At 39.4% G+C, this 27,887-nt stretch overlaps 1 protein-coding gene across 2 annotated transcripts; it reads left to right on the forward strand.

Moving 5' to 3' along the window:
• Nucleotides 1–62: 62 nt before the first annotated feature.
• LOC138043906 (vacuolar protein sorting-associated protein 51 homolog) lies at nucleotides 63–20,641 on the forward strand. 2 transcript variants are annotated; one of them, XM_068890420.1, is made up of 24 exons: nucleotides 63–101; nucleotides 1,585–1,800; nucleotides 2,010–2,095; nucleotides 2,876–3,031; nucleotides 3,391–3,464; nucleotides 5,179–5,311; nucleotides 5,775–5,863; nucleotides 6,281–6,369; nucleotides 8,005–8,054; nucleotides 8,907–9,010; nucleotides 10,509–10,623; nucleotides 10,902–11,002; nucleotides 11,299–11,378; nucleotides 11,735–11,877; nucleotides 13,881–14,003; nucleotides 14,533–14,625; nucleotides 15,446–15,550; nucleotides 16,419–16,466; nucleotides 17,256–17,412; nucleotides 17,786–17,852; nucleotides 18,087–18,213; nucleotides 19,307–19,419; nucleotides 19,673–19,751; nucleotides 20,478–20,641. In XM_068890420.1, exons 1-24 carry the CDS (start codon nucleotides 77–79, stop codon nucleotides 20,505–20,507), a joined length of 2,403 nt encoding a protein of 800 aa, XP_068746521.1. In that variant the 5' UTR covers nucleotides 63–76; the 3' UTR covers nucleotides 20,508–20,641. The 2 variants fall into 2 exon arrangements, with proteins under 2 accessions (XP_068746521.1, XP_068746523.1); XM_068890422.1 differs by having other exon boundaries at nucleotides 1,588–1,800.
• Nucleotides 20,642–27,887: the final 7,246 nt, after the last annotated feature.

The following is a 27,887-nucleotide window of genomic DNA, read 5'->3' on the forward strand; positions in this document are numbered from 1 at the left end:
CGCATGCTCCAAAGCCTTTTGGTTGTATGACTTTGTAACCTAGCAGACTTTGCAGCCAGGCCTCAAAATAATCAAGATGGAACCCGAAGTCAAAGAGGAGGGTAAGTTTTTCTTTTGAAGTATCACCATAAAAGGTATCTTTCGAGAAATCAAACAGGAACGGGGCAAGAACCAGGGTGATATATGTAGGTTGCATTCACTTCTCTCACTAATCCTAATAATATAGGGAAGATATAGGGAAGATATAGTTGACGTCATCCATTAATGTGCCAGCCAGAGCCTCATTGGCTGTCGAAACAAAGGGTCTTTTGCTCCTGTGGTTGGCACATTTGAATAACAAAAGCAAAGTTAATTAAATTCAAGTTGACAATTCCATTGTCAACTTGTTTTATATGTTGTTATTACTTAAAATACTGCTTTAAGTGCCTGTGACCAAAAAATCAATTCTTATTATTTTTTCTTTGGATTTCAAAACTACATGTATGTTACACCAAGTGACCAAAGTTTTAAGCTTTGATTTTAAAAAGACACCTGTTTATTTTAACTGGAATTTTCCTATTTAGTGGTCCGCCATTACAAACTTTAAGATCTTGAGAGAGCTGGATCGAGGAGAAAATGACGTCAAAGTCTCACTAGTTTAAGAATGCAATGTGTACGTACGCCGCAGAATTAATATGCAGCACGTTGGTTTAATTTGCAGGTCGCAGGTCGCGGGTCGTGGGTTGCAGGTCCTTGTTTCACCAATACAGAAAGTATCCTAAACATTCTTAAAAAGCTAACCTTAGGCCTAATTAGGCCTAAACAAAAGTTTTTAGGCCTAAGGTTAGCTTTTATGAATGTTTAGGATACTTTCTGTATTGGTGAAACAATGACCTGCAACCCACGACCTGCGACCTGCGACCTGCGACCTGCAGATTAGACCCGCCGTATGCAGCACAGGAGTTTTGGGCTTTCAGACTTAAACTCGCATTTTGCATATATAATAAGCTGCATTCACACCCTGAAATTTTAAGTTAGTGAGCCTTTAATTTGATGTCGCTTTTCCCTGGATCCAACCCTCTGAGGTCTAATTGGTCAATTTTGAATGTGAGTAATGGCGGACCGTGAAATCCAAAACTTACAATAAAGTAAACGGTCTTAAGACAAAAATTAAAATCTCAAAATTTTCGCCAATCATGTGTTAAGCAAACACACTTTCAAAATCTGAAGACAAAAAGGAAAGGAAGTGACTTTTTTAATCACATGGGTACTTTAAGTGTTAGTAATTAAGTCAGGCATCTTGAATGGAAGGGGTAGCAATTTGTAGTACTTTGGGTAATGTGTAAATCCGGAATTACCATCTTAGGGTATCCTGCTCTTTTACATGATGTTTCATTTCAATTTCTTGGCTGATAGACAACTTACCTATCACCCAAGTTACCGGTATATTAGGATTTGTTACTCTATTGTGTTTGTTACTCTCCCTAGAAGTCCTTATTTATTTATTTGGTGAATTTAAAGTGTAAAGCCTCGTCACCTGCTCTCTCACACAAGGCTGTTTCTGTCAATGGGAAGAGTTAATACTTTGAACTGATATATTTGCAGTAGAGGAGGAGGGTGAGATGGCTCGTATGCGTCATCGTCAACGCCGTGGCATGTTGAAGATGTACTATGGAGTTGGTGATGAGACTGGTAAAACAACTGCCATAGATCACTGCGATATTAATGGTGCCCACTTTAAACCAGAGGAATATTTAGAAAAGCTTTTTAAAGAAAAATCGTTGACAGAGTTGCTGGATAAAAATGCAGATATTGCCAAACGTAAGGAAGCTCTTTTATTTCTAAATTTTCCACACTGATGCTTTAATGTGTTGTTTGACAAAATGAGAATTACTATACCTATATCGCCCCACAAAAAGAAGCAGAATGATATATATTGTACATATTTCAAGTATATTTTTTTGTAAAACACAATTTTGTTCAGTAACCATGAAGGGTAAATTAATTCATCATTGCTTTTTGCTTTTCAGAAATCAGATCTTTGGATAGCGAAATGCAGACTCTAGTTTATGAAAACTACAACAAGTTTATTAGTGCGACTGACACCATAAGAAAGGTATTGAGTTTACAACTGTATCAGTAATTCTAGCTTTGGGATAAAAGAAGGGGAAAGCTGTGATTATACAAGAAGATCATGAAGGAAAGGAAAAACAAAAGTGGTGTATTGTCCTTGATGTTCATCGGCTGCCCTCTTTAGTTAATGTGGAGGTGGATTCTGAGTTCTAATAGCTTGAATACAAACTTTAATCTGATCACCATTATCCATTTCATGTGGGACACAATGGAGACCAGTAATTCTCTACTCCTCACACTAGTATACAGGTGGTGCTTTGCATTTTGATTCTTGATTCTTTCATTCCAGCTTCTCTATTTTTTTATCAGTTTTTAAGTTTAAGTTTTCTTGGTCTTCAAACACTTTCTTTCCCAGCTACATAACAAAAGCAGGATTACCGCGATTCCCAGGATTCCCCCATGGCTGCACCATTAAACATGGCCTGTCCATTGCCTTCTATCGCTTCTTCTTTGCACCCATTCTCTTGTGTACTGTAGCTAGCTCTTTATTTGGTTTGGGCTCAGGTAACTTCATACCAAAGATTCATCTTAGACACCTTCTTTCTTAACCCAGGTGGAAATCTTATTAAGATCTTGTACGATCTTACAAGTTAGAATCTTGCAAGATTCTTATTAAGATTGAGATCTTAATAAGATCTTGAAAGATCTTAATACAAACCTTTTAAGATAAGATCTTATTAAGAATCTTATTAGGAATCTTACTAAGATCTTAATAAGATTTCCACCTGGTTAAAATGAGCTTTGTATCTTGTATTTTTTTTAGATGAAACACGATTTCAAGAAAATGGAAGAGGAAATGGATAAGTTGCGAGAAAACATGTCTACAATCACTGAATTTAGTGAAAAGATCACTGGCACATTGCAGGGAAAACGACAACAGATTACAAAATTGTCTGGTGTCCATACCCTCCTGAAAAAGGTAAATCTCTGCCATCTCTTAATGTTTATTTTGTTAAAGAATTTTGAAGTTCAATCGAATGTTAACTCATTGTGTTGATAAATGTTTACAACAGCACAAATACACATCCATCATGTGAAAAAAAGTAGCAACAAACAAGTTCCTAAAACATGTGATCCGCTTGCCCTAAGCACGTGAGGTCCTAATCTCACAAGAAACATTGTAAACAACAATTAATCTTAACAGATGATATAGTGTGAGTTCATTAAAACTGCCATTTTGTAATTTTTAACATATTTTGTCTCAGAACTGATCTCTGTGAAGAAGAACACTGACTACTTACTGATTACTGTCTTACTCATTTTAACTTTATTCAACAGCTTCAATTTCTTTTTGAGCTGCCCTCAAGACTAAACAAGTGTGTTGAAATGAAGCAACATGGACTTGCTGTTAGGTATTAATTTTTGAGTTTGCAATAAAGATGAAAATGTGTACAGCAGTTTGCGCAACATCACTGCGCACCGGTGGCTCAGTTGGTTGAGCATTGGGCTGTCATGCGGGAGGTCGTGAGTTCGACTCTGGCCGGACCGACACTCAGGGTCTTAATTAAAAATAACTGAGGAGAATGTGCTGTCTTTGTAATTACATCTGCAAATGGTTAAACTTTCAAGTCTTCTCGGATAAGGACTGTAAACTGGAGGTCCCGTCTCATAACCCTTGTTGGAAATTAAATAGTATGGGACGTTAAAGAACCCACTCACTATTCAATAAGAGTAGGGGACGTAGCCCCCCTAGTCCCCGGTGTTGTGGTCTGACCTTACACTAACTGGACGGGGGCATCTTTCACTTCCTAAAATAAATTGTAAACTGTGTAATAATCAGTCTGGCTAAAGACCCCTGAAAAACATTGTAAATTAGTCCTGAAAAGCCCCGAGGGAAGAGACTAATAGCTTCACTCACACACTCATAAATATGCCTGACATCCCAATATTTAACCTTCTGAAAAGTCATGGGATCAAATCCTGTTGAAGGCACCTGAATTTTTCAATATTATTTTAGGTGCGAGGATTCACTTCAGTCTCCCTTTCGTCTATGTTGTACTTCAATTTTGACTGCTGGTACAATTTGTTTTTGAACTGGTACAATTTTTATCAACTGTCTAAAAAGGGATTTTCCTTTTTTGGGGGGTGTAGTTAAAAAACAGGGGCTTGGTTTTTGGGGGGGTCTCAAAAAGAATGCAATATTCCTACCCCTCCCTGATCTTCCCCACTATGCCTCCCTGATCTTCCCCACTACCTCTATTCTACCCCCACCCTTCTTTCACAGTTCTATCCCCCCTTATCTTCCAGGTAGCCCCCTCCTTCCATACCCATATGCCCATGCCCTCTACATCACCCCTCACAGACTCTTCACAGTAAACTCAAGACTTTCCTTTTTACTCAGCCGAACTTGAACTTGAAGTCCCTACCTCTGGATCTGTTGCCCACTCTCTTATCCACTTGACCACACGAGCAGATCATGCAAACTAAATAATAATAATTTATAATTAAGTCTTTATTATTCATCCCAGGCCACTACTTCCAAAAACCATGAACCAATATTCTTAACCCAATGACCAAGCTAGGCAAGGCGCGGGTTGTTGTAGACTATTTAACCCTTCAAATCACTACAATAACTAGACTATTTAACCCATCAAATCACTACAATGCAAAATGGAACTACAACATTTATAATGGACAATTCAAACAATAGGTATTTATCTAATTCATCAAGTCTTTTTCACAGGAACACATGAGCCCAATAAATTTATTGACCTACTCCCAACTGAGTGGCCTTATATACAATGTAGCTCAGTTGGTAGAGCATTTTGCCAGCATCACATAGGTCATGGGTTCAAATGCCATTGAAGTCGCCTGAATTTCTCAGGTGTCTTAATTAACCCTTTGACTCCTAACCCGGTCTGAACTGGCCATTCTTAGTATTTTACTCTGTCTAATGCCAGGCAATTTTACTCTAATTTTACGGGAACCCCCTGGAGTCAATGGGTTAATCACTTGCTGGAAAACTGTCCCCATTAAAGAGATAATTATTATAATATTATAATTATGATTATTGCAACTGATAACTTTAGTCTTTCTTTTTTGACTTGACCTCTTTAATACCTGCAGGTACTACACAAAAGCCAGAGATGTTCTTCACCATTACAGCCACATGCCATCATTCCATGGGATTCACCAAGATTGCGATGAAATTGTTAAACAATTGATTGTACAACTGCGGGAGCAACTGAGAAATCCAAAGGTCTGATTTAATTGTATTCCTTTCTGTTTTTTTTTCGTCAATTGTTATTCTTCGTAATATTGTCAATGAGCTCCCTTAATTGACAGTTCGTCCAATAAACACTCACCTGATTGGTGGCTATTAAACTGTTGGCCAACAAACATGCTCACAACTGGGTGTCGATAATTCAAAGACAGACAGACAATTTGGGGGGGGGGGGCTGTTTCTTTTATCTCCTCTATAATTAATATTTTTATTTTAATACAATATTACATCTTAAAAAGCTGAGTGCAAAGTATTGGTTGTTTAATGTATAACACCTTGATCCAAGTTTGTGTTCAAAACAATAGAAAATCTCTTAATTGATTATTGTTCCAAGACTCCATCTTGGCATCAGTGATGTCAAGTGCAAATTAACCTTCAGTTATCATTTAATAGTACAATACCTTGTTACATTGTGTAACATTAATTTTTTTCCTTACAGTCCACACCCAAACAGTTGGCAGAATGTGTTGACTTGCTTCTTCAACTCAGAGAGCCAGCAGATGAACTGTGTGATGAGTTCTTAGCACAGTAAGATCTAAACAAATAATTAGATCATTAAGAGTAATTATTAATGAGTCTTATAATAAAATGGAAGTTGTGTATGAATTAGCAATGCATCACTTAATTGTTGTGGACAATTAAGAAGTCAGCTCAAATCATATCATGAATGGGTAATTTGCCACTATACAATACTCTTAACAAAAATCTATCAGAGAAAGGGTGGAAACACGCAGACGATTTTACTTGTCAATGGGGAACCCCCCGGAGGTAATGTGTTAATCACTCACTGAGAAATGTCCCCATTATAAACAAGCTACCTGATTTGTTGAAGTTGAAGAGAAGAGCAAGGGACGCTTACTTAAATCATTGTGCATCAAATTACTTGCATGTTTGGGTGTGTCTGGGTGAATGTAGTTTGATGTAAAAAAAATTTCAATGCCGCAGTGCTCAAGAGAGACTGGATGAAAACTTGAAGACACTCAAGTTTCAAGTGGACCTTAGATCATCAGGAACAAATACATGTGCAGCTGAAGGCAAGTTTAATATAGTTAAATGAAATTTAACATAGTTAAGGACAAGGAGCTAGTCTGGTCAGTAGTGTTTTGCAGGCGGTTGTTAGTGTCTTGGCCGTCTGGTAGTGTTATTTAGCGTTTTGGTGCGTTCTGTAGCGTTTGATATAGTTACATGGTTCACGGCCGGGAGCTAGTCCGGCCAGTAGTGTTTTTGCAGGCGTTTGTTAGTGTTTGCAGCACTCTTTAGGTTGTGGGAGCCCTTGGGCTGACATTAGGGAGCTTACGAAAGGAGGACAGCGACGGCAACAAGAACTTCATGTTAAAATATGAGTTCGCGTTATTCATATCACTACGAAACTATTTCATGTCATTTCGCGTTAAAAATGTGTAGTAACTATGGAGGAATTAAACTGGTATGAGTGAGTTGGAAGCGTAGAGAGAGAACTGAAAATTCATCGTCATGTGCTAACGTCCTCCACAGAACCTTGAATTTGGTCATTTCACGTCGTCATTTAGGAGATGACGGCAAAGAAATGTACCAAAATGTAAAACGCACGCACAGAGCATGCAGAGCCATTGTTTTTGCTCACTATTTTAAGCTATTGTTTTGTAGCGTCGTCGTTGGCGTCGGCGTTGGCGTCGGCGTCGTCGTTTCGTAAGCTGCCTATCGTTCAGCGTTATTCCTGCTTAGTGCATGCGTTGTTGTCCCATGTGTTTGCAGCGTGTTTGTTGCTCTGTTGGCGTGGCGTTGTGAGTCGGGTTAGGAGTTTAGTGGTTCTCTCCCTCCCTATCCCCCCCTTTTTTTTTTGTATTCTTTTTTTGGTGTGTGTTGTTCATTTTTTTTTTTGTGTTCTTCTTTTTTTTTTGTATTCTTTTTTTTGTATTTTCTTTCTTTATTTATTTATTTTGTTTCCACTGAGCTATCTGGCTCAAGGGTGACTTATGCCTGAGGGGGGCCTGGCGCGGGGGGCTCGTGGCAGGTCAGTCGGGTGTTCTAGCGCCTTGGGGATGTGACTGCAGTTGCAGCCCCCAGGCTTCCTGGGCACTTACCCTCCACTGGCGACTTGGGCATTAATTATAATTTATAATAATTATTATTATTATTAATGAGCTTTTTCACACTGACCAGATAAAGCCAGTTGAGGGGTTTCGACAGTGACGTCCAGCTACCCACGGGATATGGATCTGACATTATTATTATTATTATTATTATTATTATTATTATTATTATTATTATTATTGCAATAGTTAGCATCAATATCATTGCTTAAAAATACTACATTTTGCACAACTGTAGGAAGCAGTGTGGCCCAGAGGTTAGGGCGCTTGCCTTGAGATTTGTATATTGATCCCTGGTTCAAGACCCGCTCAGTTACCACTTGTTGAATTTGTTCCTGGTAGTCCCTGGTTCAACTTTCCAGCTGCACTTGTAAATAGCCAACTGGCTTGCCTCCAGCCAGTTGGGATTCTTAACAGTTGTTGTTGCTGGTCTGTTCCGTTGTGTTTCATTGGCCCTGAAAAGCCTCTGTGGGGAGTGGTAAAATTATTAAGTATGTGTACGTAGCTGACATATTTTATCAAAAGCCTCATGCTGTAATGAGTGCTTATGTAAAGTCAGAATGTTGAACAGCCTATTGGTATTGTTTTACTTGACAGATGAAGGGCAAAAAGAAGATGGCAATGAGACAGAAACACTGAGACCAATGGCAAGCATAATCACATTTTTTACTAGGCAAACTTGTTCATGAAAAAGCATGCAGACACTTAATTCTTGGACTGCTGTGTTGCCAAAAATGTTTCAAACAAAAATTTATTTTTGTCTTCTGCAAAGAGTTATCGCATGATACCATGACTGTTTTATGAAAGGAAGAAATGGTGTCCTTGTTTATGCACCAAACTAATCCTTTCATTGTTTAACTCTATTTTATGGCAATTGCTATTTTTCGGGTTATAAAGTAAACTGAAATTGCTGTTGTTCAGTTGAGCGGAAAGTCTCAGTAAGAGCAAAGACACTACGCAGAGTCAAGGTTGGTTAAAAGAGAATTAAAGCCTTGTTTTCGCATGCCGTTATTTGCTCCAAGCCTGCAGTGCTTAAGTTCCCAAAAATGCCTTATATAGCAAACAAGTGCATACATGTAGTTTTTGTCGTTGTTGTGAAAAAAGGGTGGTGTCTCTTCTTCAAAAACACCAGTCTCTTAACATTGTTCTAAGCTTTTACCAGGGTATCATTTAGCAGTTAACCCTTTCAGTAGGACTGAGAGTGATAAAAAAGAAAGAATCGATTGAAAGAAACTTTAAATGTCTATACTTCTAGCACTGGAACACAAATTGGGGACACTGTAAACTGAAATCAACAATTAACATAAATCAAATGTTGGTTTTTGAGGAGAGGGGAAAACCAGAGTACCCGGAGAAAAACCTCTCGGTGAAGAGTAGAGAAAATTTCACTCTGCCTAACGCCACAAGATTTTACTCATCAATGGGTTAACAACATCTAGGTGCACTTATTTTAAAACTATGTATGTCCCACTTATTATAATGTTTTTGGTATTTTTCAGGACTTCTTAGAGTTCGTTGACTGTGGCTGTAACGGCTTCCTCAGCACAATCTGCTTGGTTATTGCATCTTACAAAGAACAGTTTGTTCAGAGACAGATAACAAAGTAAGAAAGTGAGCATGGGATGTCTTTCTCGATCCTAGATCTATAATTTGATTTTTGAATCAACTCAGAAATGCAAAATTGTTTTACCTGTTTTTTGTTCTGTTATAAGGCTCTAAGGGATTTCATGTCAAGGGCATGATCCTGGTACTAAGAAACAGAGATACAGGTCTGGAACAAAAACTAAAGGATTTACCAAACCACTGGATAAAGGCAGGCCTCCCAGACCTCCTATATTTTACTGTTTATTCTATTTTTTGTATAGGATCATATATAAAAGAGCCTATATTTCAAGAAATCCTCCGCCAAACCTATATTTCCTATATTAAATAGGACATATTTAAACAATTTTTTTTAATCTCACAAAGTTTGACCATTAACACATTAAAAGCTCACAAAAGTGTACTGTTCCTTGCTTTATGTTTATTTTATGAAATCTATTTTCGCTCCTATAAAGAGCCTGTATCTTGGCAGAAAATTCCTATATTTTCCTATATTTGAACTTGAATAGCCTATTTTTCCTATTGATCAGATTTCCCAAAAAGTGACTGGGAGGCCTGTAATGGTAAATTAACCTTTGTACATGTAAGAGAGATTTGTGAACTGAAGTTTCAAGCATTAGCACTTTGTCCATAATTCACTCTGACGAAGGGCTAATGGTGGAGATGTCTGATCAGAAATCTTTCTTATGGTGGTCAATAGACCTTTATCCACTTGTTCCATGAAACCAGATTTTCATGTTTCCCTCATGGAATGGAATGGAATGGAATAGCAGCACTGCGCACCGGTGGCTCAGTTGGTTGAGCATCGGGCTGTCATGCAGGGGGTCATGAGTTCAACTCCGGCCAGACCAACACTCAGGGTTTTAAAATAACTGAGGAGAATGTGCTGCCTTTGTAATTACATCTGCAAATGGTTAGACTTTCAAGTCTTCTCAGATGAGGACTGTAAACCGGAGGTCCCGTCTCATAACCCTTGTTGGAAATTAAATAGTATGGGACGTTAAAGAACCCACTCACTGTTCAATAAGAGTAGGGGACGTAGTCCCTGGTGTTGTGGTCTAACCTTATCTGGACTGGGGCATCTTTCACTTCCATAAAATTAATTGTAAACTGCGTAACAAGCAGTCTGGCTAAAGTCCCCCACAAAATATTGTAAAATTGATCCTGAAAAGCCCCGTGGGGAAGAGACTAATAGCAAATCATTGTATCTCATTGTAACATAGTTTCCTAAAATGAATGATAAATTAGTAAAATAATGAGGGCCATGGGTAATTTTTCATCCCCTTCTGATTGATTTCCTCCGCTTCATTTTCGCATTCGCCACTTAGCTTTGTGGGATACGTTTTTACCTTTCCTTTTTCGACCAAAAATCAAGACGTTGCAGAGAGCTTGCATTCCTTCCCTCAAATGTGTAAACGTCATGCTACAGTATATCTAACCTTCTCTCTGAAGTCATTTCTAAGATCTTGGGTGCAATTTATAATGGCTCATCATTCCAGGAATGGTGAAGATCAGCAAGAGCTAGAAAAGGTTGTCACCGAGAAGCTGTCAAGTTTTATTATCTCACTGATGAAGGAATACTTCAAACTAACTGAGGCCAGGATTGAGCTTGAGGTTTGAACAGAGGCAGGCAGTTATTCAAGATTAAAAAGTTAATAAATTATGTAATTGATGCATGTGTAATAAATAATTTATTTATCAATTGTCTCTCACCCTTCCCAGGGAAAGAGTGCTCTGTCTATTCACAATTTGAATAGAAGTTATTCACCAGCTTAATGTGTTTTATAAATGATCAAAATAATATATATTTTTTTTTTGGTGAAACAGTAATAATCTGTAGGAGACTGTCCTGATAATGACACTTCAAGCTAATCGCTAGTCTTTTCTATCAGTCAGATGCAGGGGATGATGTCCTTTTAGTGCGAGCATTGGATCGGTTTCATCGCAGACTTCAAGCTGTTCAAAAACTGCTCCCTGAAATTGGCGTAGGACGGTGTGTACTGTGCTTACAAGTACTTGTACATTATGTTGTGTACAGTATGTTGTACAGTCTTGTAATGTTTTCATTTTAATACTTTGCCATCAACTTTACTTGTCCACCAAAGTGTGTGACTAAAAGGAAAATCATTGTTGTTTCCCCAATGAAAGTTGCAGAAAACTTCAACCTACCTCATTGTCTTAGCCAGACATTGACATTCCAGGAAAGCTGTAATACAGATTTTCAAAGCAACATCTTTGTTTATCAACTGTCTTTAATTGACTTCTTGATTTATTCATTTCTTGATTTAGTTTGGGAACAAATATTGTAGCCCGTTCTGCACACAACAGAGTGAAAGTTTACTCCAAAACTCTCAGACAACACTTTGCAGGTAGGTCATTTTTCACTGGTGAATTTTAAATGATCTCAAAGGTAGGAGGGATTTTTCACCACATGTAGATTCTGTGCGCATGCACCGTATAATTACAATTCTCAGTCAATGTAAGAAGAATCCAAAACAATAGAAAATGGCATCATTTTGGAATAACAAATCCCTTATTGACAGGTTTAACAAATAATACGTGTGGACATTTTGCTCATTGCTTGTATTTTTCCTGGCCCCTTCAGTACTCGGAAAAATACTACCCAACTCACAAAATACCGGTATTTGCGCGTATTCTATGCTAAACCATTCAATAAGGTGTATTTATTGCACTCTAACAGACATCTTTGTTTCTTTATAATCAGTCTGTTTAACAGATATCAGACAGGCGCTGGCAACTCCTTTATTGACATCTGTCAATGAAAAGCCACCATCACTCTCTGAATTGTTATCAACCATGAACAATTCACTCACAAACCAACTCAAGTTGATTCTAAACAGCCTCAAGGTCAGTGCCACCAATAACATGATCTTCCCATGGAAACATTGGAGTGACACATAGGGAACTCTTTCATCTGTGAAACCACAGTTCCCTTTAACATTCCATCTGCAACTCCATTATGACATACTTTCTTCTAGTCCCCCATCATGAGAAAGTGATTTCCTGTTTAATTTATGTATGCCAACAGAAACCACAACCCTCCAGCACCAATTTTCGGGTGGGTGTAGTCAGCTTTGGGCGTCAATAAGGATAGGGCAGATATAAATTCTGTCAGTGTTTTATTGTGCAACCACTAGAACAAAGAAACCCTTTGCCAAAAAGGCAGGTGAGGTCATTGATTCCCAGGTGATCATATGATTATATTCATGTAACCTGGCCAATATAAATGTAAATTATTATTATTATATAGATACTGATGAAATACAAGGATTTCTCCTTTTACTAAAAAATCATATCTTCACCGTGCGCAGTGAACATACCATTTTTATCTTTCACATGTGAGAATATAGGTGTCGTCATGGTAACGAACACGATTAGCCAATAAAATGCGAGCTTCGTCTTCATTGTAAGATACTTTTGTGCTTCAGTATAATGCTTCTCTACTACATTAACATTTTTATTGCAAAATTTTAGTACATTATCATGATTTGCTTTTCATAACTTTCATATCTTGTTTCATGTTACACAACATGCATGTTTTAGCGGTTGGTGACCACTTTTTCATCATTTTGAAAATGAAAAAACAAGGTGTTTTAAATCTGGACATTTCATCAATATCTATATAATAAACAGAACATTACATGACCGCTTGGGGATTCGAATTTTTTCTTCTCGTGCTGAAAGTATCTCTCACTCGTTCGCTTCGCTCACTCGTGAGAGATACTTTCAGCACTCGAAGATAAAATTCGTATCCCCGCGCGGCCATGTAATATCCTCTATTTATTATTATTATTATTATTATTGATGTATTCGGTACTGGTGGAGAATTTCCACAGAGACTATCGATTGAAGTTGGCTATGGAACTTAAAATAGCCGGATACTGAGAGGTTGACATAGCAGCATCAGCATCGACAAACCATAATGACAACTTTGACGGAGTTTGCGGTCATTTCGCAATTTCGCCATCAGGAAGACTCCCCACCAACCGAGTCGCCATCCCAATTTTATCAAGCTACGACCAAGTTCGCGCTGAAAGAGCGAGAATTAGTAGTGGCGAATTGACTGGGGGAGAGATTTCTTCGTGGCGAGATGACGTTTTCCCCTTGACAGTGTTGTTTGCTCCAAGACCACATGTAGTAATCTGTGATTTATATAAAGGGGGTAGTTTCTAAAGAAACTGTGGTGCTGCGTCGGTGGGGAAGTAGTACACGAAAATTTTTGGTTTTATCAACGGAGTTAATATAATTGTGAATTGGCCACCGTACAGGGATTGTAAAAGCTGACGTTTCGAGCGTTAGCGCTTCGTCAGAGCGAATCGAGGAATTATGGGTTGTGTGTAGTTTTTATAGTGGAGTAGGAGCTACGCTATTGGTGGTCACAATGCAACGTGAAAACTAGGAATACATTAGTTAAATGAAAAGCGTTCGTTAATACCGTGGGGATTAAGGGTGCCGATTTGGAAGATAAATTTTTGCTCCATATTGTGATTATATAGATGAAGATGAACTTTATTTAGACTGTCAGCTGTATTTAGCACCAGGGCACTAATTAGGGACAATGCGCACAAATCACTGAAGTCAATTCATATCGAATCGTAGGTTGGTTTTTGGGAGATGGGAAAACTGGAGTACCCGGGAAAAAAACCTCTCAGAACAGAGTAGAGAACCAACAAACTCAACCTACACGTGTCGCCAAGTCTGGGAATGAAACCCTGGCCACATTGGTGGGAAGCAAGTACTCTCAACAGTGCGCCATCCCTGCTTGTTTCGTAATCATCTAATCTTCGCGTTACATGGAACTTGAATGAAAACATAAACGTTAAAAGCTCGCTACCTTTCTCTTTTGCCAGAGCTTTATTGGGACTGATATCACGTTCGCCGTCAAGCCATACTTCAGGGGACCTTTCTGTTCTGATGATGTCAGAGAAGGCCTGGCAGTGGAGTTCATACGACATGTTCTGCAGTCTGCTAAGGTTCAAGATTCGTATTATACTTTCTGACCGTTGTGGTTTTTGTCCACTCCAACTTGGGTGCCAGGGGTTTTCTTGTACGGTTACCATTTCTTTTGTCAGCGGCGTTTTTTCTTCTTGCTTTGCCTCTGGTACCTCACGCTTACAAGAAAAAATCTCGGGGACCCATGTTAGCCTCCCACACCGGAGGTGCAAAGCATTGACGGCACTTGTTCCTGCTGCGGAGTATCTTACTGGTCAAGGGAACTTAATTGTAGTAGTTTGCACATCAACACATCCACAGCAGACTTGTTTCTGTGTTGGGAACATCGACCTGCCGAAGTTAAAACCTTTAATTTTGGAATCGTAGGGATTATAACTGTATTACTATGCGGGCTTGCGTTCTCTCATCTGCCGCCTTTTAGGCCATAAAAATCGCAACCACCCATAATATCAAGGTTTCATGAAGCCCCAATCATGGCAATTTTGGTCACCTGTTCAGGAATTAATAATTTTTATAAACTCTTCTATTTTTGTTTTTTGGTTTTTTCAGGAGTTTTGTGAGATTGGAACTGCTCCGCCAGCCCTCATTCTGCTCTTATCAAGATTATGTCTTGATCTTCAAGAGTCCACCATCTCTTACGTGGTGTGTGCAGTGGCAGTAAACCAAATGACTAGACTCCGTCGTTGAGAAGGACGAAAAGAGGGAATGGGGCTGAATAAATCTGCGAGGGAAGCGAGCCGAGTTGGGGACTGGGAAGAGGAAAAAGGCGGTGTCGCAAATAGCCCCTATGCGTGATGACGTCTGTCTAGCTAATTTTACCACCAAGCCTCGAATTCGAAGATCAAACTTCTAAATTTTAGCTTGAGCTGAATCCCAAATGAGCAAACTTGTAAAGAAAACCTACGTTCAAACAGTATTATTGCATGTCCAGATGATGTGAATAATTTTGTGCAAACGAGACTTGGTAGTTAATTTTTGGGGACATGCCGTCATCATGCATAAGGCCTATTTGAAATACAAACGAGCATGGATTTGATTTCTGGATTTGTCCTCTTACAATTTACTATTTATTTGATAAAAATTGGGCCCGAGCGGAAAATACCATAATACTCTCTGTTTGTTTTTTGTTTTCCCTTGGGATCATTGTAAGTCCCAAGAGAAACAGGAAACAATGGTTATGCAAAATTTGGGGGAACAAGAAAAGAGTATTATGGTATTTTCCGACTCGGTCAATAGACCAATTTTGATATGTTAAAATTCAGTCCGAAGCAAAAAGCACCATCTCGAGGCTCTGGGGAATAAATATAAGGATTTGTATGAGTTTATTTCCCTGAGCCTCGAGGTGATGCCTTTTGTTTTGGACTGAATTTTAATATATCGAAATTGGTATATTTCCTTTACTGCTTTTTAGTATTTGTCATTCTCTGTTACGTTAAACCACTTGTTATTTTGTTCTTTGCAGTTAAGTCTGACTGATGAACAGTTTCCAGTTGATGAAGAGCTCGGACGAGGAAGCTTGACCACTTCAGCTTCAGATCTTGCAACTGAAGCTCGTCACGTAGCGCAGGTCAGTTGCCTGCGATGTCTACGACTTTTTCGCCTTTTGTGTATGCATATCTGAACTGTGAAGTTGATCGTAGGCAGAGATTGGCAAGTTTACGAGACGACAACGGCTACGGCGACGACAAGGCCACGGCTTTTACTTTGGATAGAAGAGCACAGAACTCGTCATCTGAAGGGAATTCAAATGAGAGAATTTACTCACAAATAATTATTACTTCGAGTTGAAGTGTGGATTATTACTTAGAGTTGAAGTTTGGCAGTGTGGAAGTTAACCCTAACCATAACCCTAACTTCCAAACCTCCAAACTTCCTTGAAAAGTGTGGCAGTGTGGAAGTTTGGAAGTTAGGGTTAGGATTAGAGTTAAAGTTTTGACGACAACGTGGACAAACTACAGTGAATCTTTCAGTCTCACTCTTCAAATTCGTCCGTACCAATCCAGTTATAGGACACTTTGCGCATATTTAACAATTATCCTGCGAAATGGCGCGGAATATCTCCTGATAAAATCAGGTGATATTCCGCAAGATTGAGCAGGATAATTGTTTTATTATTCAACACATTGATGACAAAGCACAATTTTCTACGTTTATTTGGAAAAAAAGCTGGAAAAACTACCATTTTTGTCCGCGACACACAAAATTACGTATATCGCAGGATAGCAGGATATACGTTGATTTCGCACGACGAATATTGAGCGCGCTATGACCATATTTGGACATTGTCACAATGTGCTCAATAAAAATGATAGAATAATTATGAAATACTTAGAATAGCTCAAAGTTATGTTTTGAAGTGAGGTTTTCGTCGCCGTAGCTGTCGTGTTTTCTTAAACTCCCTATTGAAATCTTGCAATTACGTTATTTTTAAACAGAGCTTGTTGAATCATTATGTAAGAATGCAAGGACTCACAGTTTCTCAGGTCAGTGCTTAGTTTATGTGATTTTACTACACTCCGCAAAATTACAGTACTCGTATTCTGACTGGACAAGAGCAGCACAATTTTATCCCATAATAGGGAGCATAAGCACATAGCGTTTTTAAGGCAAGGACCCCAACCCGAAGCTAGCTGTTTTCCTTTTTCACTTGTCTTTACACAACCACATGTATGTTCCTGAGAATCGTTTCTCTGTTAGAGACATTTAAGGTGAGTTCTATTGACCGTATTCTGGAATAGGAATACATGGAATAGAAGTTAGAAATCCTTCGTTTTTACGGAGATTCACATTAAAATTATTCAAACATTATCTTTATTGTCCTTGTTACTTCACAGCGCCAAACATTCAGTTTTGCGAATTTCCTCTCCAAAAAAGTCACTCGCACTAATAGTACAACAACGACAACAACAGTTTATTTGTATTAGTCTTGCCTTATTACAATATAGTTTGTTTTTCAATTAATTTATAAAAGCGTGCTTGTTGCCTAGAATAACCATAGGGTCTAGTAGAACCAGGCAGCTAATACTTTAATTCGTGCGATTTCCTTCACAACTGTCTGTCCGTTGCACTCCGAACATCAGGAATCGTCCATTTACTGTTTTCTTTAGTCTGGTATTTGAAACGAGTTTGAGATCGATAGTTTTGTCTTGGCACGTGGTATTTATTGCTTTCTGCATGAATGAGCATCACCAATCAGCGATCTTACGGCGGACTATTGACACTCCAGTAGAATCCTTCGTAGTTAGTGACTTTGTATTTTTTGCGGTATCCAGATGATCAGGAAAAGCGTGGAGACCCGTGATTGGATAAACACGATTGAACCGCGCAATGTACGTGCTGTCATGAAGCGCATTGTTGAAGACGTAACAGCCATTGATAGTCAAGTCGGTCAACTGTACGAGGAGGGAGTCCACAAAGCACATAGCTCAGGTTTGAAGTTCGTTGGAATGCCGGGAAAAGCCTTGGGAGGTGCTGATTGGTTGAAGCTTATCAAGTCTCTTTTTCACCCAATCAAACCAAGAAAACGCGAAACAAACATTTTGATTTGCTTATGCTTAGTTTATCGCGCGTGACGCGAGCTGCATGCATTCGCCTCGAGCTCTGATTGGGTCAACTCATTGACTGTGTTTGCTGTGATTGGCTGAATAAAGGGCGATTATCAAACCATCGAGAAAGTGAAACAAAGGAAATTTTTGAACATCTCAAGCCCCTACACTTGAATCAGCAAGATGTTTCGTGCTCTTTTTATTTCCATAGTATAAGTAAATTAACTGAAGTGGAATTTTTCTTTTTCTTGTTTCAGATTCTAGTAAATTCACCTACACTTACCAATCCAAGCCGAGTCGTTCACAGTGGAGTTACACTGCCAAGTAATTCAATTTTTGAGAAAGTTATTCTTATTTTCCTGATTTCAGCTGTTCAAAAGGCTGATAGCACCGGTTTTCTACTACCATTCGATAGGCATTGATCAACTGAAAATTGGGTCAGAATCAATTTACTGTTAGGACCTGGTGCGAATCGATCGACTTGGGTACGAAGCGATCGAATACCCTTTTAGACTTGTGAACACACTAATCAATCTGTGTTTGTGATTTCTTTTTCAGCACGGCCTTCGATTCTAGTCTCCTCAGTAACATCCAAAAACTCTTCTCGGAAAGAATTGAGATCTTTAGCTCTGTGGAGTTCTCCAAAGTTTCTGTGTTAACGGGCATAATTAAAATAGGATTAAAGGTAGGTCATATTCAAACTATGCGAAACTGGTGCATAAAGCTGGTTTGTTATTTTACAAACCACTTGCCCAACGTTTCATCTTTAAGTAGAATGGACCTCTTTAGCTTGTATGTTTTGTTTTCCCATTTCAGACCACGTGATCTTCCCAAGGGAATTTTCCTTTTGTTTTTTTCATTAGTTATGCGTACATATTCACGTGCATAAGACGACATTTGAAAGAAACTGTTCCCTAGAGTAACATCACGTGGTCTGAAATGGGAAAACAAAATGTACAAGCTAGAGGTCCATTTCGATTGGTTGACTGAAACGCAATTTCTCATACACCGCTAAGCCTGGGAATTGGTCAGGTGACCTTGAACAGCCATTGTTCTTCTTGCATCCGCCATTATCATAGCCTGCGAAAAACGACCGCCGGAAATACGTCTGCGTTCGCAGGCTACCATTATCCCACACCAAAATTTCCAGAATGGTTATGTATTTTCGGTAGTCGTTTGTACGAGTCTTGGGGTTTAAGTAGTTTTCTCTAGAACTTTATTTTTGTTATGTGTTTAATGTTTCATTACAAATTGCACGTTTTATTTCTTAAGATTACAAAAAATGTCATGCCGTAGGTGTCGACTAGGCATGGCTGCCGGTTTGTGTGAGAGGTCATTTATCAGTCCTACCAACAACCCCCCTTGAACGAAACCACTTAAGTTTCGTTTTGTTTTTCTTGAATAAGTACCATAAGCGGCATAAGTTTGTTCTCCCGCGCGTGGAATGAACAAAATGATGAATCTATCATCGAGTGTAGTCTACATGCATACTCGTCATACTCGGCCAAATGTCCGAGTACTCCTTGTAGAAAACCCAGCAATGACCTCCGATGTTCCACCACTAAATTGAAGGAGACTCGTCCGTTATCATCGGTGTCATCGAGGTGTTACGTAGTTGAAACCTTTGGCTGATTATTCGAGCTCGGAAAAAAACTACTTACGGTTGGAAAAAATGACCATTTCCAGTCTATGTAGTTTTCTATTATAGATTTCAGCCAGCGATATCTTGCTCCAGGACATCACATTCTCTAATGTCCACCCGGTGTTTTTGTTTGCAGACCCTCCTAGAGTGTGTAAGACTGCGTACATTCGGAAAATACGGTCTTCAGCAAATACAAGTGGACACACACTATCTACAGATGTACCTCTGGCGATTTGTGTCAGATGAGAAGTAGGTCGCTCCTATCGCTTCTATTGTAATGTCTACACTGATTTCGCTATAGGTCGAAATTCTCGCGCCACACTTTTATCCAATCAGAAATAAAAATAGCAAGCAATTGACTTGCTTGCACGCACTTTCTCCCGCCCTTTGGCTCCGGCTGCATATAGTTGTTTTGCGTTATGATTGGCTCGTTTGATTGTCCTTGTTTGTTGTGATTGGTCAAAGACACTCAATTGAAAACTACGCCATTTTTGATCCTTAGCTTGGTGCACTTTATGTTGGAAGAGGTGGTCAACAGTGCTGTTAACAGATGCATCTCAACGGAACTCATGGAGCCCAGTGTGAGTACAACATCAAGTCATGCTAAATCGCTCATATTCTCCTTAGTGCTCTCCATCGGCTGCTAACAATAATTATTGGGGAAGAAAACGGGATGGTTAATGTTAAACGCGGTAGATGAATGAAGAAATGCAATTTTTCGAGGATGGCTCGGGGATACTCGGAAAAAACCCGAGGGCTCCTCGTAGATGTCGAACCTATGACCTTCCGATAACTAGTTCAAATGCTCTTCCACTGAGCTATAAAGAGATTCATGGGAGCTATAGAACGGTTTTCAATTGGATTGTCAAAAGTAAGTAGCGAATTGCTTTGGTTTTGCATTACTTCAAAGTTCTCGCGCCACATTTCAACCAATCAGACGTGAAACCAAAACCAATCATGGCTGGCGCGTACACCTTTCCCGCGCTTTGTGTCGGCTACGTGTAATTACTTCGAGTTTTGATTGGTTTACCGAGTTGTCTCCGTCCTTTTTCATTGACAAAAGTAATTACTTTGGTTTTGGTTTTACGACACTAGATTGAAACTCGCTCTATGTAAAACATTAAAACTAATAACTGTGGTATGACCATTATCTTTATTTTCAAACTTTCATGTTCGGTTACGTAAGAACATGGACAACGCAATTACGTGATGGTCATTAAAGGGAAATGTTGCTGTTCTATTCTCAATACCATTTTGAAAATCTTGCATTTGACGTTTGTAAAGACAATCACTGTTTTAATCAACAGGTGATCGAAGTGATTTGTGAAAGAGGTTGACAAGGCAAGAAAAACACCAACCAAGCCACCTTTTCTACCGTAATTAAATTTTTTCATTCATCGGGCAGGAACTGACCTTTTGTGACTTATGCTGTATGACTAATGGCGCGAATGAATTAAAGAGTGTAACTAAATTATCGAGCATTTTCTGGAAACTAAGCGACAATCTGTCGTTGGTCATTTCACGTTATAGTTTTGCGAAATTTCTTTGAGCAATTTGCCTAGCACCGCCCAGCTGGCGGGATTATTCGCGTTATAGAGAAAACATTAGACGGTGTACTTAATTGACTTCAAATGAGATGGTGACGATTGAAATCGATAGCTCATTATCATGGCACTATTCTTTGTATCTCTGCTTCGGTTTTGGATTCAAGTAAAATTTAAACAAGGTTTTGCAAACTGGAAAAGCACGCCGTATTCCAAAAACGGAATGGATTTTTGCTGAATGCACCGCTAGTGGATTCGACTTTGCAGTCTGTTTGTAGCCGAGCTACATTCGAGTTTCGCGCCAAAATGGAGAGGTATGTCCAAGACGACGTTAATAGGGAGTTAAAAGGGAGCTTACGCAGAGATAAACTAAGAATAAAGCCAGGATCCGAGCCAGGGTTCGAGCCAGGGTTCGAGCCAGGATTCCAGCCAGGATCCGAGCCAGGATCCGAGCCAGGATTCGAGACCTAACCAAGACCTAACCTAACCTAACCGAGACCTACCCTAATCCTAACTAGACCTAACTAGACTAGAACCAACCTAAATAGACCTAACCTAACCGATTCGAGACCTAACCTAAAAGAGAGATTCGAGAATAAATAGCGGAGAAAGCTCATCTTAGCTCGAACCTGGCTGGAATCCTGGCTCGGATCCTAGCTCGAATCCTGGCCCGGATCCTAGCTCGAATCCTGGCTCGAAGTTTAGGTATCCTCGCTTACGCAAGAACGACGGCTACAAGAACGCCACAAAACAATGGGTTTAATGAGCAAAAACAATAGCTCTGCACGCCCTGCACGTGCGTTTTTGCATTTTGGTACATTTCTTTGCCGTTCTCGTCCTGACAACGATGTGAATTGATCAATGTTGAGGTTATGTAGAGGACGTGAGGAACCTGACGGAACATCTTAATTTTTTTCTCAAACAATCAAACCGTTCATGCCAATTTTACTCCTGTAATGTTGATACACACTTTCCATTCCGAACGACTTGGGGTTATAACGAAATTATTGCAGTAACGGGAAATAATATTTTTAGACTACGTTCTCCTTGGCGACGTCGTCGTCTTTGGGTAAGCTCCCCAAGGTTGTGTAGAGGACGTGAGAACCTAACGGAACATTAAATTTTTTTCCCAAACAACCACATCGTTCATGCCAATTTTATTTCTGCAATGTTGATACACACTTTCCATTCCGAACGACGTGGAGTTATGACGACATTATTACAATAACGGGAAATACTAGGAAGCTTTAGCAACGACGACGGGAACGGCAAAACGACTTCACAAAACATAAATTCTCATTATTGACATCACTTCACGACTATTCCAAGTTTTTTGATGTGAGAAAGGTATGGCAATCCCTCAGGAATAAAAACGTTATGAGCGGCGCTTTATTTAGAGAAAATGAAAATTTATCTTCAAATGCCGACGTCCCTCTTAAAACCTCAAATCTGGTCATCTCACGTTGTGGTTTTGCTGACAACGTCAAAGAAATAGACAAAAATGAAAAACGCACGTGCAGAACGTGCAAAGCTATTGTCTTTGGCCACTAAATATGCAAATTTGTGACGTTCTCGTTGACGTCGCCGTTGTCGTTGCTAAAGCTCCCTACTATTTTTAGACGACGTCGCGTTCTCGTTGGCGTCTTCGTTGCGTGAAGCAAAGACAACGGCGACGAAAACGTCACTCCAAAAGATAACCCTGGGCTATTTCGCGATTATTCCATCTTCTTTTCGTTGTACAATACCAGCAAACTATCCTGTAACTGGATGGGTACGAACGGTTTGGAAAATGAATGGTTCTTTGTTGTATGCTCACGTATTCGTCAAAAGCTATAATTTGGTGATTTCACGTTGTCTCTGTGGAGTACGTCAAAATGCACGGGATTTGTGCGCCGCACGTCGTCGTTCTAAGCGAGTTTGCTTGCGATCGTATTGCGATTTTTTTGAAAATTGTCGCGTCGCAGCGCCCGTGTAGCCACCCTCGTACAGGTGATGCGACAGCTGGCGAAAAATCGCAGAAAAGAAATCGGCAGAAATTGCATGAGTTGAGTTTTTCGCGACTTTAATTTGTCACTCGTGTAGCCGCGTTAGAACACTTTGCCCTACATTCGCGACAATTTGTGACGCGTCCAGGGGTTATCGAGCCAATCAGATGCGAATCGCATGCAAAAACAATCTGTCGCCAAGTTGTAGCCACCACTGCTCGTTGGCAACGCGACAATTTTCCAAAAAAATCGCACGTGCAGCTGCGGTTTAAAAGCGGTACTATGCGCTCAACTAGCCCCAGCAGCTACGGCTACGATAACGCCATAAACAAGAATATCATTGGTTAAAGGAGTAAAAAATAATCGTGCTGCACGTCTGGCACGCATTTTATTCAAACGTTGGCCATGTAGTACGGTAACGTCAACGAAAACGTCACTGGAAAATAAAACTCAGTGCTATCTCAGTACTGCGCGATTATTCTGTCTGTTTTACGAAGTACGGCAAAGAAATGCGTGCCGCATGATTATTTTTCCTTTTTTAACCAACAAATATATAAGAACAACAAATGTAAAAGGTTTATTTAGTAGTCTGTTTTTCGCTGAACTCATGGCGACGGGAAAGTGTTTTTTAAAAGGAAGGTGCCTACTATTGTTATTGCGCATACGTTCTGCGCATCTCGAGATACACGGATTTCCTATCGGTGATGCTTACTAATACAGGGATATTTTTGCGCGGTTTGAAACTATCTGGAGAAAGTAGATCTTAGTAAGTACTGTTAGTATCCAAAAAGAAAATTGGGGGTAACCATGCATTTTTACTGGGTTGCCAGTATCGCAATCCCAGTCGGAAAGTGGGTGGGATTTGTTTGTTTTATTTGTTTTCTTTTTTTCCTTTTTCTTTTTTTTTTCCGTGTCGGTAAAAGTCTTGCCTGTCACTCCCCTGCTAAGTGGTATCTTTGTGCATAGAGCCTTCTGCGCGTATTTTCTTTGGATAGGGAGGGTAGTGAAATGCGTAGATTTCTCTGGTGGACACAGTAGAATGATAAACTTAACCGGCAATGGCGTCGAAAGTCATGTAACGCGAATGGCCTTTTAGTGGATCTTTGAACAAAATATACCCTTATGAAGCTCATGAATGGCAAGTGATTTGGATACTGAACAAGACAGGCGGTGGAATCTTAAAAGCGACGAGTAATGGACTTCGACAACAATCTGTCGCCCGTCGAGCCGAAATCAAAGTGAGCTGCATTTCTAAGATTTTGCCAAGTGTGCTGTTATGTAGAACACTGAAACCAAATGGAAAATTCTCTGATAACTTATAAGTTCAACAAAGAAAGAGAACGAATCGAACACCTTAAGTGGATCTGTGATCAATTCTGCACAGTCTTCACGTAAAAAAAATTGGAAATGTGACAGCCAGGAATTACTTGAAAGAAAGCTTGTCGTCTATTTTGTGCTTCATTATTCAAGGAAGAGGTTCGTCATGGAAACGGTTTGATCCTGAAATTTTTGTTTGTTGTAATATTGCGCATATTTGACACGATTGAGTTTTTTCTCTTCACGCACGTAATGAAATAGGAAGGGGTTTTTGCCTCTAATAGCAAATATGTTGTTTGTTTCAAAAAATTGTTCGCTGGAAAAGGTGGCCTTTATGAATTCATCATGTTTTATAATATGCGAGCCTAACTGGATAGTTTTTATGGCAATAGTAAAGCATTTTCGTGTCAAAATGAGGTTAGCGTTTTTCTGTTGTGCTAACTTAATTAAATATAAATATACATTCTGCCTCGTGAGTTTGTTATTCTCGTTAACCAGCAATGGCGTCGAAAGTCATTGCAACGCGAATGGCGTTTTAGTGCATCTTATGTTTGTTTGTTTCAATAAAATGTTTCGCTGGTAAAGGATTCTATGATATTTTCTGCCTTTGTGAATTATAATATCATGTTGTGTATTGAATTTTCAAGCTTAAGGTTGAAACGTGATACGGGAGGATATTTTTAGTATTGCTCTGTAAGCAGGAAAGGTTTCATGAAAATAAACAGGTCTGTTGGAAGCGTGCTTGAGTTTCAACAAAATGAGCCCCAAAATCAGCAAAAAATTGTGACACCGGTGAATAATAAAGTAGCTGCTATTTCCAAAATGATGGAATTACCTGGTGATAAATAACCTCGTCTTGGAGAGTAAATTTTTGACTTTGCAGAAACAATGGTGGGCGATTGTGATCTTTGTTTTGAATTCGCTCATTTATTGTCAAACTTTATAACACTTGACAGAAAAAGAAACTTACGAAAACCCGGTATCTTGCCATCATTTGACACACATGCTTCACTGTTTGGCAAGTAAACATGCCGCGGTAACTTAATCACGGCGCCCGCTGAATTCCGGCGTCCTCACTTTCGATTTTGCGATTTATTTGTGCAGCCAAAACGTACAATAACAAAATTGAACGTAGCAAAAATCTCCCAAAATGTTTGTCGCTGATCGTAACTGTTTATATTCTATATTCACGGTTCAAAATTAATGTTGTTTTCATGTCGTAAATATGTTATTCTCGAGCGACCGTCCTGGAAACTTCCTTCTGCTCTTTCTAAAAACTGTGTATCAATATTTATTTACTTTTGCATCAATATTTGTTTTTGCATAACGCAAGCTAACAAAATCTGTACCTTACTGAGTTCGCATTTGTTAGCGTTAACAGTATTTTCGGTCCGATGCTTCTGTTTTATGAGGGGTATATTGTTTTGGTCTCCCATCCAAACACTAACCCCGCTGGACAGCGAACTTCAGTGAACTTCAGTGAACTTCGGTATTATAAAGCTGTCAGATGCTCAGAGGGCACGCTTAAACTTGTGGTGAAAAGAAGTTGTGAGGGAACTTGAAAATTATCAACATGTCAACCCAGAAGCCAATGTTTCTCGCTTCTCTTTTATTTGTTATTCTTCAGAGACTGGAATGCTGTAGTTCAATACCACACAATTCAGTACCTTCTGATTTTCTGTAACACGTACCACAGGCAACCCAGTTTATACTTCACGGAAGCATGTCGTTACAAATATTATTCATGAATTATCTTTGAAAAATGCGTGGTTACTCCCAATTTTCTTTTTAGATTTCAATAACACTTGTTAAGATCTACATTTCCTGCATAATCACACACCGGGGTAAAAATATCTTTAATTAGTGAGCACCGCCCTTAATTTCATCCTGGTGAATGGTCAGTCATCCCGTGTTGAAAACATTTCATTCAGCGAGCATGAAAACAGTTGCAACGAAATGACCAAACACCAAGAGGAAACTCAACCAGAGAAGACGTTTGTCCCCGGGTGTAACATGTTTATGGCACCTTTTCCGCAGAAATTTGAGTTTCGCTAAAATTCAGCGAAACTTCTATGAATTCCGCACGTTTAACCCTTTAAGCCCTGAGGGGTTCCCCATTGACGAGTAAAATCGTCTGGCGTTAGACAGAGCAAAATCTATAAGTGCCATTTGGCACTCTCAGGGCTGAAAGGGTTAAGTTAAATAAAATTTGCTTATTGTCTCGTTTGAGTTTGCATAATATCAAAAGGTGGTTTTACTTCTTGCTGATGGGCAAAACAACAGATGGTTATTTTCTCACTTCCTTGCCCCAAATGAGTTTTGGTCACGTTTCAAGCCATCTCAGTTTGTGCACACTTCGATAATTGCTTTGATTCGTTATCGAAACAACACAGCGCCTTATTGCTGTTTGCCTTTGGTTATTAAAATAAAACCGCTTTTCAGATGTTTTTGATGGGCTTAAGAACGATTCCCTTTTTTGTTTCATTTAATAAACGAAAAAAAATTGCTATTCTAATTAAAAGCAATAACTTTGTTTTAAGTTACCCTTGAGTGAATACAAAATGATTAATCGTAACTCAAAAATAACGCACGAGTGCAACCTGAGACATGTCGAAATTTTAAGATGAAGTCTTCTGGCGATGATAATAATAAACCTTACGACATATTTCCAAAAAGGGCTATTCGGTATGTACTTAGAAAAAAAAAAACGCTTATAAGACATGTTACATCACGGAATATTTACGCTCATGCATGTCATCCTCAAAAAGATTAACAAGATTCTCCAAAAAAAAAGTTTGCAGTTTGGTTTGTTTTTTGCTCTCGTCCTCGCGCCGAGTATAGTTCGTGAACGTTTTGAACAGCGAATCATCCTTATCGTGTTCATAGATTTTTAATCAGTTGGATGCACAAAACATATTGAGAAACCAGGCATACTGAAGCGCATTTTCTCCCCTGCGTACCCCTGTGTTAACAGCACCTTAGTGTGCAACTTTCCAAACCCCTCTCCCCTAGTGCCGCAAATTTGACACGCCGACAATTTTGCGACGATTTAAAATTTTATCTTCGCAGAGCCTCGGAACAATTCCGTCAGCGCAATAAACAACAAAAGGCTTTTGTTTGGACTTGTGAAGAGGAATTTGATTCACTACAATAGGGCCATTTCTTGATACCAGATTCTTATTTGTGTCGTTGCCGTATCTGTCGTTATTCCTTAAAATCCGTAATATTTCATCAGAGATATCTCGTAAGCCCCCGTGAAAACGGACGCAACAAGTCCCCAAGGTTGTTGGGAGTTCTATCAGTGTTGTTTCTGCAGATGTTGGATGGTGTTGGTAGCCTGCTAGCAGGCGTATAAAAGGGAGGGGGTGGGGAAGGAGGAAGATCGGCAACGCAGGCTAGGTGTTGGCAGCTGTGTTCAAACTGACGCAACAACTCAATGTAAGGACTTGCGGTGTATTGTGGGAAGGATACGACCCATGAGACTTTGGGTAAAGACTTGTTTCCACATCTCAAAGTGCCCTTGGACGTGAGGTGCCTGGGAATGAAATTAAATCACTGGAATCAGTCAGTGCAAAATGCAGACTGAGGTTATAATGTAACTGTTGAAAAAGCCCAAGCCCCTTAGAAATTCTAACCTTAGGCCTAATTAGACCTAAAACAATATTTAGGCTTAACTGTTAGCATTCTGATTCCAGTGATTTAATTTCATTCCCAAGCATCTCACGTCCAAGGGCACTTTGAGATGTGGAAACAAGTCTTTACGGAGACTTTGACGGTAGACTTACAAAATTCATCTGCCATCTTGTTTTCAATATGTTAATGATTGCTGTCTCCAAGGAGACCATATCTAATGTGCGTGCATGGACCCAAC

This window comes from Montipora capricornis, chromosome 3, assembly GCF_036669925.1.
Source record: "Montipora capricornis isolate CH-2021 chromosome 3, ASM3666992v2, whole genome shotgun sequence".
Lineage (NCBI taxonomy): Eukaryota > Metazoa > Cnidaria > Anthozoa > Scleractinia > Acroporidae > Montipora > Montipora capricornis.